Source organism: Neolamprologus brichardi, chromosome 7 (genome assembly GCF_056152115.1).
Source record: "Neolamprologus brichardi isolate AB-2024 chromosome 7, ASM5615211v1, whole genome shotgun sequence".
NCBI lineage: Eukaryota > Metazoa > Chordata > Actinopteri > Cichliformes > Cichlidae > Neolamprologus > Neolamprologus brichardi.
In genome coordinates, this window is record NC_142110.1 from 15,367,704 (window position 1) to 15,382,964 (window position 15,261).

Below are 15,261 nucleotides of genomic sequence, written 5' to 3' on the forward strand. Positions count from 1 at the left end.
AAATATTCATTTTCATTATTGTGCAGAATCAGTAGTTCATATAAATTTTTGTATTATTACTTCCTGTTTCACACCCAGTACATGTGTTAATAAGCATAAACTCCACGAGAGCCTCAATTTATTAAATAACCAATGAGTCAAAGTCAAAGGGTCATTTTCACATGTTGAATTTATTCATAAGTTAACTGAATGTAGTGACAGGCACTCCAAGAAACAAGGATGTTTTTTTTCCTCTGTACCACAGGCACAAATCAAACATGCCGTACTGGCATTAAAACATAAGGCGTAGGGTTAAAACTGAGTATTAAAGACACTGTTAGCATCACACTGTGCTTCAAACCAGCACACAGGCATAGAAGAAACGCAGAAAGCAAACTTTCCCTTCAGGCTGAATTACTTAAAACAAGCCAAAACATGTGAAAGAAACATACAAGTGTAATCTGGCACAGACCAGTCAAACAGCACATGAAGAACAATGGTTCCCTTTCTTTCAGTGAAATGCATGTAAACATTTTATAAGAATATAAACTCATAAATATGTTCTTTTAATACTGCAGTCATACAAAAATATAACAACCACCTAATGAGAAACATGAGTGCTTAAATAAGCACTCCATACCGTCCAAGACAGAGCGCTCTCACTGTACGTGTCAGAAAGAAAAAAGGGGAAGTTCACGTCAGCCGCGAGCAGGCCAACTGGATATTTTACACTTTAAATTTCATTGGAAGACAACCATGAATATGCCAAACATGACTGATCAAATGCTTCAATTTCTTATTAAGCTCCACGTGGAGTCGTTGTCAGTATCGTCCTGTGCTTTTCCCATAAAGGAGCAAAACAGCTGCAAATAAAATGAACTAGTGCAAATATACTGTGCGCTCATCCATTCAAGAGACTAAATCAAAATCAGAGGACAAGCTGCTGATTTTTGGAAAATAATCAAACACTGCACTTCTGTTTAGCATCTCATGAGACAAGTCTGTAAAAAGTGAACAAGAGAGCATCTTTCTTCAGTTTTATTTGCATTTCAGCCTGATGTTATTATGGTGAAAGTCAAAAAAAATTAAAAGTGTAGCAATTCTGTAAATCCGAGGTTCAGTTGTAAGCAGGAAAAGGTGGTTGGGCTGATTTTACCATGAGATTTATCGCTAGATCATGATTGGATTAAGTAGAAATAATCTCCATTAAGCGTCTTTAAATATTAAAGCTAGCATGCTTTTACTGGGCATTAGCCATCACAGCTCAATAGGGCTAATATGTTAAAGGTGTAGAATGTATATAGTGGTGCTGCTAATTTTGAAGCCGCAACGTTTGCATTTTATCAGCCACGTGCTGGTTTTTTGGAGAGAGAAGCAATGATAATTAGATCAAAGGTTGGATGGTTGAACTGAGGTCCACTTCAGTTCTTTAATTTAGTAAAGTCCTAGCAGGCTACTATTGGCTGAAGCTTCCTGTGTAAACACGTCTGCCAATCAAAGGACCCAAGCCCAAGAAAACAGCATATAGTTGTTATGAAGACAAAAAGTATGCATTTTTGTAAAGTTGGTCATTTTAATGTGGGATTGATTTGATTTGGGAGTCAGCCTCAAGGGGCCATTTTTGGTTGGTGCTGCATATTTAGCAACCATGCTTGGCTAACGAACTAATAGAAAGTAGCTTAGTGATGACATGATCCTTCAGTTTCTCTGCCGTGGTCGTCATGTAATCCTTCTGATTTGTCTGTGTTTATTCATACACTCAATTTGCTACACTATCTTTTCTTCAATGCATCTGTTGTAAATATGAAAATGGAAGAGGGACAAGTGACTGTGGACTTACTCGCTCCACTGTTATGATTGTTGTAGCCTAGAAAATGTATTTCAGATCACAAAAAATATATATCTTCTCTCTGGTCTACAGGAAAAAGAAACAACTGAGAACTTCATTATTTTACACTTTGAGAATTTTCTGTTATACAAAGCATACCATCAGAATTTAACCAGGAAAGAAGGCTTCAATCGTTTAGTGATTATGGAGCTCTTTCACAACTAAAAGGCAATAATGAAACACCCACAGATGATTAAACACCATCATTTGACCCTGAGCTTTTAACCTGCCATGTCTTTCAATGAGTTATAATTCTGCCAAATAAATAAAACCAAATCTTACTAAATAACTTTGAGTGAAATTCATGAAGACCGCAAAATAAAGATCAAAAGCCACAACAGCAGGTTTCTCCTTTTCTGTTCAGCACTTCAGCTCTGTGTACCTTCCTCTTCAGTGAGGGTCTGGTGGGTTAAGTTCCTCAGTGGTTTCAGTGGTGATGGTGCTGCAGCTCTGAGTCTCAGAGGCTCTGTAAAGCTCTCTGGCAGTGGTAGATCAGGCAGTCAGGCAGGTCGGGCACCGGCGACCGCAGCCAGACAGCCAGCCAGCCGGCATTCACCCGGCAATGCATCAGACACGGCAGATCCTGAAGGAGACGGCAAGCTACGATTCCTTCCATGCCTGAGCAGAAAACAATGAAGGTTACTCAGTGTGAAAATACAGCAAAAAGTATAGGACACATTAATATCTATGTCTCCTTTTCTGTATGCAATTTTAAAATCTTCTTCTTCTTCTTCCCCTTTGTAATGCTGTTTATTGGTACCGCCGTGTTATTTAATGATGTTCATGCTGCATACAAGTGAACGTTGAAGTTGTAAGTTTTCTTCATAAACTCCTAACTACACCTCATTAGAGGCATATTTGACGTATAGTCAAGCTGCATTATCTCATCTTTTTAATTAATGTAGTTTTTTAAAACAGTTAGGTTAAGGTTAAGAATAAATATACAGTAGTTACCACAGATGAGTTGGTGAATATTCTAACACATACATGTTGATGTGAGTGCTGCTTTATATGTATTAAGTAGGGGTGCAACGATACTCATATCGATATTGAACCGTTCGATACAGTGCTTTCGGTTCGGTACGCATATGTATCGAACAATACAAAATTTTTAATTTATTTTATCAACTTTTCTTCTGACGATGCTGTCTGTGTTGAGAGCTCAGTGGATCTGCGTTCGACTACTCCGCCTAGGCTGCACTGTCGAGCCCAGATCCACTGAGCGCAGCGCAAGCTAGCAAGACAGAAGTTAAGCTCGTTGCAACATGGCAAATTTAACCTCCCCCACCCTCATTCAGATCTGGCCTTTGGAACTATTTTGGTCTTCATGTGAAGTACAACCCTGAAGGTAAGCGCATCATGGACAAAAGTAAAACAGTATGTCAGATGTGCCACGCAATGCTCAATTACATGAGTGGGAACTACTGCGTTAGCGCAGTTTGCTCGTTAACGTGTAGCTGCCGTCCAGCCCCACGCACGGGGCGATCCGCGGTAGCTCGTTAACGGAGATTTGCCGTGTTGTGGTGTTTACGTCATTTCAGATTAACGCTGACAGCACTAGTGGGAACAAAACGAATATGACTGCACATTTACTCCGACATCATCCTAGCGCAAAGACAAGTGGAAGCAGACAAAAACAACGAATGCTACAAACTTTACCCGAGTCATTTAGACAGCCGTTAGCACATGATTCTCCTCATGGGGACCTGATATGTTTAATATGCTGCTGAGAATATAGCCCAGAAGAAGCTATAGTATAGCTTTTATTTTGGAAAGAGCCATTTCTCTGTAATAAACTCTCTTTTCCAAAGATGAGTGATTTCTCGATCAGATAGATTTATTTTTTTATTACTTTGTTGTTTCAGCAACATTAAATTTAAAAACTGTACTTTTGAGTTAAAATATATATTTATAGTTTTAATAAATGACAAATTAAAAAAGCATGAACATTTTTTTTGTATCGAAAAAATATCGAACCGTGATACCACAGTATCGAACCGAACCGTGAATTTTGTGTATCGTTGCACCCCTAGTATTAAGCATAAAATGATACTCTCAGTTTGAACAGCTTGAATACGAGCAGGAAACAAATGTTCATTCACCTATAACTTCCACAACATGAAGCTGGAGCTTCTTCTTCAGAGCATTCAGAGTGGCTGTGAGAGGTTCTTGGTTGTCATTTATCAACGTCAGATTCTGCTTTGTGTCGTGAGAGAAGGAAAGCCACATCGTCCCGTATTCCTCCGTGGACACCACAAAAGGCCTGCAGGAAACTTGGATTAATTTTATGTCACTTAAATGCTGCACTTCAAATACGAGCACTACATATCTCACCTGATGAAGCTGGTTAAAGGGACTTTATATAAAAACTGCAATGACTGAGACGTCCCAGCAGGCAGCTGGTAAGATACCGTCCCGACCACCTCGACGTGAACCGCAGGCCTCTTCACAGTTAGAGAATACTGGCCCACTGCTACACTGTGGCTTGTCACCTCCCCCGCTGGACTATCACATAGGCAGGATACCTAAAAATAAACAATACAACGAAGCAACCTCATTATGAAAGACTAATGGACACCAAACGACTCTATTGATCATTTTCCACTGAATAATTTACCTCAAGTTCTTCCGAGTCGACCTGAAGCAGCATCTGTTGTATGGCAGACTCGGAGGAGTTCATAATAAAAACAACTAATATTAATGAATCTTCCTTCTGCACATGACAGGCTGAGAGATTCAGGCTTTGGTTGGCACACAAAGGAGCGATTTCTGAGTGTGAAAGGCCAGAAAGCTCCGCAGGAAGATAAGAATCCAGACACACTTCTGTTAGTCTGCCTGGGTCGTTATGTGGACCAGGATCAGCAGCTACCACACAGTTATCCCTGCGGAGAGCAGGGTTACATCCCTTTGTGTCAGGTTCAGTTAACTCTGCCTCTGCGTGACAGGTGCCATTAGCAGTAGTGAGGCTCTGAGAGAGCTGAGATGTCTGTTCGGCCAGCTCTGAGGCGTTGGAGTCTAGTAGGTTGTTACACAGCAGGTTATCTACAGCACTGGGAGGAGAGATGAGGGAGCTGGATATTTGCTCGTTTGCATTACAGGACGAGCCCAGACCTTGACCTTTGGCTTTTCTTCGGAATCGCTGTGGTGTTGGCTCAGATTTTCCCATCTGTTAGAAGCAAAAACACATATTGTAGAAAAAATGTTCAGAATCAGCAATGCAAATAGCTGCACAAATAGCTCCACATTAAACACTTTCACTTATAGCAGGGGTTTTAAACATAAAGCCTCTAAAGGTCTCCAATCTGGCCAGGTGACAGCTTTGGAAAATATAAAGAACATCATTAATTTTGGACTTTGAAATGTGTGTTCAAGACACACCTAAGCAAGTTTAAATTAAAGTTTAAATGAAAGAACTACTAGAACCTTTTATGCATTTATCAAGTAGTTTCAAAGATCTGGCCCACTTAAGATCAAAGTGGGCTGCATGTGGTCTATGATGTAAAACGAGTTTGACATCCTTAAATTAATAGCATTAGTAGATCCTACCACCCAAGAAAATGTTCAGCTAATCATGTTCTAAAAAGCAACACCTTTTGTCTCATCTTAGACTCACCAAGTAGCTAAACGGGCCTCACAAAAATGTATCATTGTTTGGTTCATCATCATTAATTTTGATAAAAAACAGACGAGTGTTCATCCGGTCCTCTTTGTGCAATACTTCTTCCAAAAAAATGTTGCCCTCTATGTTGAAATTGCCAAAAATGTAAAAATAGATTAACACATATTTTATTCAGGGCTACCTTCAGGGACTCTGGCCATAAATATCTAAAACCGTCACTGATTTAAATGTTCCTTAAAGGTCATCTCCTTCGGCAACACTCCAATGTTTTTAGTGTGGCTGCTATTTTTGAATCAGATGAACTCCTGTTCTACCCCACTGCCCTTGTGGGTGATGCATGCTTTATCGCCTCCTCATTTCAAAATGATGACCCTTCAAAAGAACTGAATTAATTAAACGAAGGCAGGCAAATCTGGTGAGTTGGGTGATAAGCACAGACTGAGTTGTCGAGGCCAAAAAAATATATTAATTTTAATTGTATTTTAAATGTGCTGTCAGTAGGCACATTATGACATGTACAAGTGATCAACTTGTTTACAGCATAACTGACTCCGGTGACAGTTTAAACTCTGACCTGATGCCCTAAAACTCCTGTGGCTAAAGTGCTTTCAGTGATCCTCCACATAAAAATCAGAACAGTCTGAACCATAAGCTGATGCTTGCTCGTTGCACATATGGTATATGGATTGATAACCTCACCAGAGACACAGAGCTTTGGGAAGCCAGGCCAACAAACAGCGAAGAGGCCAGCTGCTGTTTCTCTTGTTCAGGCTCTGGGGTCGGTGTCTGAGTTGGAGTTTGGCTGTGCAAACTGTCGCCTTCGCCCTGCCGGCCGGGAGACTGAATGGGACTGGGAATCTCAATCGGTGCAGCTTCCTCTACAGGTTCTCTCTGGGCCAGATAGCCCTCCCTTCCCCACACCCTCTTTATGCCATCCAGCTTCAAAGCTGAAGAGCTGAAACACAAACAGCAAGTCTTCAGTGTGAATTCAACACTAAAACTAGGAACTTGATTATGTACAAATATTACAACAAATGCATGCATGTGGTGTCCACATACCCTCCTTTGTGTGAGAGGTCAGCGCTATCCCCTGACAGACCCGAGCTCATGGACAACAGTGTAGGAGACTGTCTGTCAGTGATGCTGCAGGAGGACATGCTGATAGGCAGAGAAAGGCCATAGGGCTCCAGGCTCAAGGCTGAGATAGACAACAAAGTCAGAACAAATTCAAACAAGATGCCGAATGTGCTGCCAAGATATTTATCTACATTTTACCTTTTGACTGATCTAGTTCCTCCTGCCGTTGGTGGGGAGGTTTGTATGGAGCAGCGCCGGCAGCCAACGCCTCTGACACAAATCTGTCAAGAAATGACAGCGAGGAATCCACCTAAAAACAATCAAACAGTCACGCAAAATTACCGCAGGACTGAAGACGTTGTGCCTGAGTGCGCTGTGTGCTTTGCTCAGCTACATAAAAACATAATTACTAATTTATGTGTTTAAAATAAAATTCTTGGTCAAAAGAAGAGAGATTGGTTTTCTTGCTCTCTAAATGAATGAAAGTGAGTCCGATACTGAATGAAGTTCTTTGGAGAGCCCCGCCCTTCAGACTTCTCCAGACATGTTACAGTTTTGATTACTCATGAAATGAATAATGTGATTACGGTAAAGGCTGTCATCAATCTATTCAATTTTGCACCCTGAGGGGTGTTTCCATAAAGTGTTTGCAGGTTTTCACAACCATCAACTAACCTGCTTTTACTGCGAAAAGAGCTACAGAGTTAATATTTAAATGTTATTAATGTGGCCGGGCTCTCTGCTCACTGCAAACAAGTTAAACACGTTACCTCCAGAGTCTCTGGTTTGGCACCTCGTGGCAACACCCTGGCTCTTAGTTCAGGGTCTTGGCTGAGGTACTGCAACTCATGCGCCCTTTGTCTCAGCACTGTATCCAGGGAGCTGCTGTATGTCTCAGAAACCTCCTGAGTTACAGAAGCATCAGCGCCACCTTTGCAGAGTTTGGTCATGGCCATGAGGACCCAGCTCTTGGTTTCACTAATGCTGTTTTTCATGTCCAAAAGTTTGGCTAGCAGGCTCAGGACTTCAGCAGGTTCAAGATCCTCCCTCAAATGAGAGTATTCCCCAAGCACCTGGGAATTACAGAGAGTAAGTAAAGGTTTAGCATAAATATTAATGAAGTTCTGTAGAACGTTTTTAGTTGCAACACAGGAAAACTGTAAACTTGTTGTTGTCTCTCTCTTTTAAACTAGTGTCACCTTCTGCAGTGATACCCAAAGCAAGTAGTTTCTCCACCTATTTCTAAAGAACAGTTCCTGGTTATGATCCCGTTTTCATACAGCACTGTACAAAAGTCTTGAGCCAGCCCTCATTTTTTATATTTTACTTCCAAGGAGCAACTTTTTTAAAATGGTCTTGAGGAATAGTTCTTCAGGCTTTGTGAAGGTTTTTTTTTTTTTTTTAAGTTTTTCCTTTGGATATTGGCTGCTTTGTCCCCCATTTTCAGTCCAATCTCAGTCCTGAGCCACTTAATATGGACATGTGAATTATTCAAGCACTTAAATCAAGGGATGAACTAGTGTTTTCCCTAATCATACAATAGACAATTTAGCAAAGAACCAGTATTAATCTGTATCTTTAAGTATTTTGTTAGTGGTCACAGTGGAAGGGTGATTATTAAGCCATTCTTAAGGAAGGGAAACTGCCAACCCTTTTTACAGGTGTGGTGTGATCAGGAGAGAGGAATAATAGTGGGTGTGTAGGCCACCTGTTTAATACACTGGAGGCTGGTTTACTGTTGCGGTTCAACTAGTTTGGTTATTTTTTGAGTCCTTTTAAAAATGTAATTCTTTATAAATTCAGTAGTCAAAAGATCAAACTTACCACATAATCCACTTTAATGTGAGGCAACATTTGTGCTCCTTTATTAGCTGATCTCTTTGGGCTTCCCGACTCTTGGGTCAGGAAAAAGCAAACACATCTGCACTTGTTCTTGTTGGTTACTGCCTCGATATTTCAAGCTAACACATATTAACCTGGCTGTGTTGTTTATTTGTCACAGGCTTCAGTTCCTGTGAGCTGACTAACATGTTCTCGACCAGACTCAGACATGACTAAACGTTCAGCTTCTGGATCCTGAAACCTGTGCAGAATTTGTACACTCATATTTTTTCACAGCACTCATTTTATTTTTCCTCCATTTTTCGGAACATTAATTTAAAAGAATTTTGTATTTCAAGCACTTTTATATTTAACTGTATGACGTAAACCGAGCAGTAACTGCATGTACTGTTCTTTTGCTTCTCGCTCTTATTACATAATAATATGTAATAATAATAATTATAATAATAATAAAAGTCTATTAATGATTCACATCGTGAGAGCATCACTCACCCAGCTGATGACTTGGAGGAAGCGCTGTGGCAGTTTGCCAGGCTCTCCCCGCAGCAGAGGAATGTACGAATTCACAGCAAACAGCCTCAACTTCCTGTCTTCCTCCACACTGTCAAAGCCTGCGTATTTAGAGAGAAATTCATCATCCATCGCTCACAATTAAAATTTCAATCAATCAGCATCATATCAGTGAGCAAGAAAATCACAGCAGAATCATTTGAGCGTGTGGGTTTCTCACCCTCAGACAGCAGTTTGAGAAAACTGTTAGGGATGTCAGGCTGCATCATGTCTCCACCAAGAGAAAACACAGTGTTCATCGTTTCTATGAACCACTCATTATCTGGTGCATATGTACAGTGGTTTATAGGAAAATACAAGAAATTTAACAAACAAAGTATAAAAGATACACTTTGGGCAACAGGTTGGGGTAAACCCCAGACAGGTTGAAAATCTATCATGGAGAAAATTGCAGTGAATTTGTACTAAATTAGCATCATAAATGAGATTATATTTAAAAATCTTTTGTTAGTTTCTGTTTACTTTCTGTCACGTAATCTCAACCTCCAATTGTTGATAGTTATGATGTTTTAGCGCAATATTAACTGAAAAAAAGTATCAAGGGTTTCCAATAAAAAGAAACTTGAATGTTAATGTTTTCTCTAAATTCATCATATTATTGCTAGGAAGTATAAATTTACATCAGGATTTTTCAAAACCTTTTTTGTGCAGTGCATTCACTGTGGGTGAAGAACACTGAGTCCCTACCACATGTCCATTTGTGAAATGTCCTAGCTACTAAATATTCTACAGTGAACTGTTAGAGGTTTTATCACAAAAGGAAGTGATTGGGATCATTAGAAATTCAGCCACAAAGTTGTACACCTCGTAAAATCCACAAAGCAGGGTCAGCGGATGCTGAGGCACATAGTGCACAATTCAATTCAATTCAATTTTATTTATATAGCGCCAAATCACAACAAATGTCGCCTCAAGGCGCTTCATAGATACAGAGAAAAGCCCAACAATCATATGACCCCCTATGAGCAAGCACTTTGGCGACAGTGGGAAGGAAAAACTCCCTTTTAACAGGAAGAAACCTCCGGCAGAACCAGGCTCAGGGAGGGGCGGCCATCTGCTGCGACCGGTTGGGGTGAGAGAAGGAAGACAGGATAAAAGACATGCTGTGGAAGAGAGACAGAGATTAATAACAGATATGATTCAATACAGAGAGGTCTATTAACACATAGTGAGTGAGAAAGGTGACTGGAAAGGAAACACAGAGGTCACCGACTTTCTGCAGGCTCAATCACTACGACCTGATGGAGGAGTCTGGGTTTAACGGTTGGATTATGGGCCCATAGTTCCAGTGAAAGTAAATGGTTCTTATATTTTTTTTTTTTCTACTCTAAGTGTGCATTCAACATGCTTTACACAACTTGCCTCATTCACCCATTCACACAAGCTCTCTTTCTCTCTAACATTCACACACACTCATACTTACACATTCATTAATTATAATACATTGTTATCATAGTTGGCATGCGGACTGGAGCAGACGGGGGATCAAACCACCACCAATTAGTGCTCTACCACCTGAACTACAGTCTCATGCTTTAGCATACCAGGACATTTTAGACAATTTGACTCTCCCAACCTTCTTTGAACAATTTGGCCATGGCAACTCCTTCCAACATGACTGCATACCAGTGCACAAAGTAAGGTCCATAAAGACATGGATGACTGGAAGAACGTGACTGGCCTGCACAGAGTAATAATATGAGTTTTGCCAAAATTCTATGACTGTGATTTCTTAGTCGCAGCATTTTACAGCTTCAGAGGGCCACAGGAGTGATAATGAATGGGCATTTAAGACAATTACACTTTAAAGGATATTTTTCCGCCAGTTCTGCCACCTTTCCCACCAGGTCAATGGTAGTGTGATCATCTTCACTGATACACAGAAACTCCAGCATCTTCTCAACAATGACTGTAACATTCTGGGCATTAGTGATGCGAAAGAGCAACTCCAGCGTCTACAAGACAAAAAAAAAAGAAGAAGCCTGGTAATGCTAAAAACCTGCAACCCTACAACCTCACACGTTCAGAATACATCACCGTGAGCCTCACCTCACGCTTAATAATGAGGTCAGGGTGATCAAGACACTCTATGATGGTCATCTGATGCTGCAAGGCCAGTTTAGGATCCTGCTGGACAACGTAGGTGAGGGCCTTCAGGCCTGCAGTATCATAGAGAAAGTGTTTTTGTTAGATTTTCAACAAAGAGACATTATTTATGTACAGTCGTGTTTCTCTTTGTCTCTTACCTAGATATTTTAGATTTATTTTGGGGGACAAAACAAAGTTTCCAATGCACTTTGCAGCTTTTTCCAAAAGGTCGGACTTTGGATGAATTGTGTAAATACATTTTACACACTCATATAAAATAGCTGGAAATAAAGAGAAACGTATATAAGTGGCTGACAGAAGAACTTAAATGGTTACAAAAAACGTACAGATTAGAAACGCTGCATACCATAAGTGATGTTATGGTTCATCTCTGCTCTTTGTAAAGACTCATCAAGGACTTCATACATGACCTCACTTGTACTATGAAGAGAGAGAACAAGCACAAAATCAGTGAAGAATCGAGTGAAATTAGTGAGATGTGAAGATGGGACAAATAATATCTACCTCTGATCATTTTTCCCAAGTAAGGAGAGTATTCTGAGCAGCTGAATTTGAAGCCATGGAGCAGGAACAGTGTGATAATTAAAATCCATGGGCAGCTTTCCTCCCACCACCTGCTTCAATATGGTGACAAAACTTGGCGTCAGGTCCTTGTAAGCTTCTGGGTTCTCCTGTATTAAAGCATAAAAAATAAATAAATCCATACATATGTACATTTCAACAGAGTACTGCAAATTATGAGGAAACCAGTAACTACCTGGATCATCTGCAGGTAGATGTGTAGTGAGGCTGTCATCACACCAGGATCTTTGTCACAAAGAGCTTTGCGAAACTTGTTGTGGATGTGCTGAACTTGATTTGGTGCTATTAGGTAGAACTTGTACAGCGCCAGGACTGCTTTCCTTCTAATGATTTCTCTGAAAGTTTGTTCCCACAAAAACGTATTAATAAAAATATTCAAGCTCAACGGCACAAAGAAATATTCAACCATGCATGCAGGTGATGAGCAGCGTTCATTACTTTGGGTGATTTAGTTTTTCCTCCACTAGAGGAAGGATTGCAGGGATCATATCTTTGGGGAACATCTGGCTGACAACAGTCAGAGCCATGCACACTTCAATAAGATTTGTACTCTGAAGATCCTGTGAACACAAAACACGGCAATCAAATATCCCAAATTCCCTTTTGGACATCGTATGACGAATGTTGTGTAAGCCCACGCCCACCTTTAACACAGTGTTTACCAAGAGGAGCAGAAGCTCGTGACTTTCATTCAGAAATAAGGACACAGCGAGGTAACCTGAAAAACCACAAATAAACATATTTGTGACCAAAGCAGTCTAGCTTTTTCATATTTAACACTGATGTTGTAAATAAATCCATATTCTGCAACACTCTCAACACTCTGAAGCTTTTAAAGTACCACCTTGTGTCTTTTTTTGTATAAATCTTTATTGTTAAATCCTCAAAAATGACAGCATTATCCTTTAAATTACGAAAAGAGGAGGGAGAGAGGCCACATAAGGACTCGCACTGGAACATAAATGTAAAATGATTCATGAGACCAGGTGCGGTGGGTTTTTTTATTTCTTCATGGTATTTTATATGTCGTTCTGTGTGCCAAGGATTTAAAGGAAAATCAGCAGCTTTTAACAACCAGCTGGAGCCCACCTCCTGTCAGTACATTCTGTTCAGCTGACTCTCTCATCTCATCAACACCCTTATGTTTTTTCCAAGTAATCAAACATGAGTTATGAAACTAGACATATGTCAGAATTTGCCACAAAGGACAAAGCTTTTATTGTTCCATGCAATATTCTCCTCGTTGTCCTAATGGGTTTATGCAACCTGCCTCATCATCAGCTGCTCCTCCTGGCCTTGTGTGTAGATCATAAGAACAAATGGGCCCTGACACACGAGACTCTGAGGAATGAGTTATTTATTAAACCTACCGACTCTCTTTTCCAGAACAGTGCCTTGCTGAGCTAGTTTAATGGCATGAATATAGCTGAAGGAAGCCTCGTAGCCCAACATTTCACAGTAGATCGATCGCACCATGAGCTCCTTCATCTGCCTCTGAATCAGATTATGACAAAAGGAAGAAGTAAACACACTGGTAACTTCGTGTCTTAGTGGAATTTTAATGTATATGATTTCTTGTGCAAGACAGCAGAGAAAAACCAGGAAAGATTTACCATGGTGGTGTTGGGAGAGGACACTTGTTCTTTGATCCCCAAAAGCTCATGATGAATAAGTTTTTCTTCCTCCTATAGAACAGGAAACAATGGGAAGTAAGATGAAATACATTGGTGGTTTACCGAGTCATGCTTATTTCAAGGTAGTGAGAAGTTTACAGCGAGCCAGTGATGCAAAGAAACACAAGTTTAAATGTATTTCAGACTGTGAGACTCAAGGTTTATTCCTATAGAGTATTCCTACTGAACATGAGAATTATTTGAATTCTGTCATAAAGTTTTCGGCCTTGACGATACCTTGTAGAGCAGGGGTCTAAACTTAAATGAGTGTGGGCCACTGTTGGCACTGTCATCTCATTGGGGGGCCACTTTAGTGTTCATGTAGTACAAAAAAACCCACAAAAAAATAGAAAACACCCACAAATATTTCTGTTGAAAATGGACTCATTGTCATGTTCAAGAAACCGGTTTGAGTTTTGTGACATGGCGTGTTATTCAGGTTATGGCGTTTAATTGATGCTCAGTTTGCACCGGGGTGCCCAACATGTGCCAAGAAAATATCTCTCACACCATTACACCAGCAGCAGCAGCCTGAACCACTGAGTAGGATGGATCCAAGATGTTTATGCCAAGTTCAGACCCAACAATCCAAATGTTCCAATAGAAAATGTGAAACCAGGCAACATTTTTCTAATCTTTTATTGTCCAATATTTGGTGAGGCCATCCAAATTGTAGCCTCAGTTTCCTGTTCTTTTTCCCCCTTTTATTAATCAGTTCCTCCAGTCAGTTTCCTGTTCTTAGCTGACAGGAGTGGCACCTGGTGTGGTCTTCTGCAGCTATAGCACATCTGCTTCACAGTTAAGTGTGTTGTGCATTCAGAATTTAAACATTCAGGTTTTCTCTTCTACGTTTTCTCTTTTTCGGGCAATGTTCTCTATAAACTCTAGAGAAAATCCAAGCAGAGGAGCAATCTGAAAGACTGAAATACTCAGACCAGCCTGTCTGACACTAAGAACCATGCCATGATCACCTAAATCACCCTTTTTCCAGATTCCTGGTGGTCAAGTTTGAACTTCAGCGGGTTCGCATGTCTAAATGCATGGAACTGCTGCAACGAAATTAGAGATTTGTGTTAAAAAGCAGCTGAACAGGTGTACCTTATAAAGTGGCAAGTGAGTGAATACTGCTGACTACTTGTCCTGTATGCATTGAGTGCTTTCTGTCACAGAGACTAGACGTGATAAATACCAGGATCCTGTCCAAAAAACATTTACCAAAACCTCGGAAATCCCAGAAGACGAACTTCTCCAATTTGTCTGAGTTAACGAAAATGACATGAACGCACCAGTGAGGATAAATGCGTGAAGTAGCACTGCTATCATTTGTTCTGCCACATGATATTAACATGGCAAAAACAACACAACGCCTGTAAACCAGCCTCTAACTTAGTACAGTAATGTAAGGCCTCCAGTAAGTAGGTTAAACGTAAAGACATGCCAATAATGAGTTAGCACAGGCAGCTTAGCTTAGCAACCTTAGACGGTATCGTCAACTTATCTTGTTTTTAGTTCATTTCAAAGGGCAAACTCACATGTTTAGACGTTAGCTCAGTGATTCCTCTGATGAGATTTCCTAGCTTTGAAGTAGAGGACAGTTTTGCAGACCCAGGGTGAGAGTCTAAAGAGAGGAGGCTCGGCAGAGCTGTCAGCGTCTTCTCCACAACATCGCTCATTTTGGCAGCTAAAAGCGGACTAAGCAGCTGGCTTCTCTCTTATAAAACACACTTATTAAATCGCTAAACATCACAATAAGAGTCTCTTACATACACACAGTAAATGTTACTAGTTAAACATTTAAAACGACTACAAGAGTTACAACGCTGGCTCTCCTGTCGGCCATTGTTTTGAATCGGCAAGGCTTTTTGATGATGTCACTTCCGCTTGATTTGAAACTTTATTGGAAACCCTAAACAGTAACAGTG

General features: G+C 40.4%; 1 protein-coding gene across 1 annotated transcript; it reads right to left on the minus strand.

Annotated features, from left to right (window-relative positions):
• Positions 1–151: 151 nt before the first annotated feature.
• On the minus strand, positions 152–15,188 carry ap4e1 (adaptor related protein complex 4 subunit epsilon 1). The gene is made up of 21 exons (XM_087843168.1): positions 14,872–15,188; positions 13,280–13,351; positions 13,037–13,160; positions 12,311–12,384; positions 12,105–12,226; positions 11,842–12,001; positions 11,589–11,755; positions 11,431–11,504; positions 11,222–11,344; positions 11,025–11,134; positions 10,787–10,930; positions 9,136–9,244; positions 8,898–9,016; positions 7,334–7,636; positions 6,762–6,873; positions 6,546–6,684; positions 6,186–6,441; positions 4,485–5,033; positions 4,202–4,392; positions 3,970–4,130; positions 152–2,485 (listed from the first exon to the last, which is right to left on the minus strand). Exons 1-21 carry the CDS (start codon positions 15,010–15,012, stop codon positions 2,325–2,327), a joined length of 3,411 nt encoding a protein of 1,136 aa, XP_087699294.1. The 5' UTR covers positions 15,013–15,188; the 3' UTR covers positions 152–2,324.
• Positions 15,189–15,261: the final 73 nt, after the last annotated feature.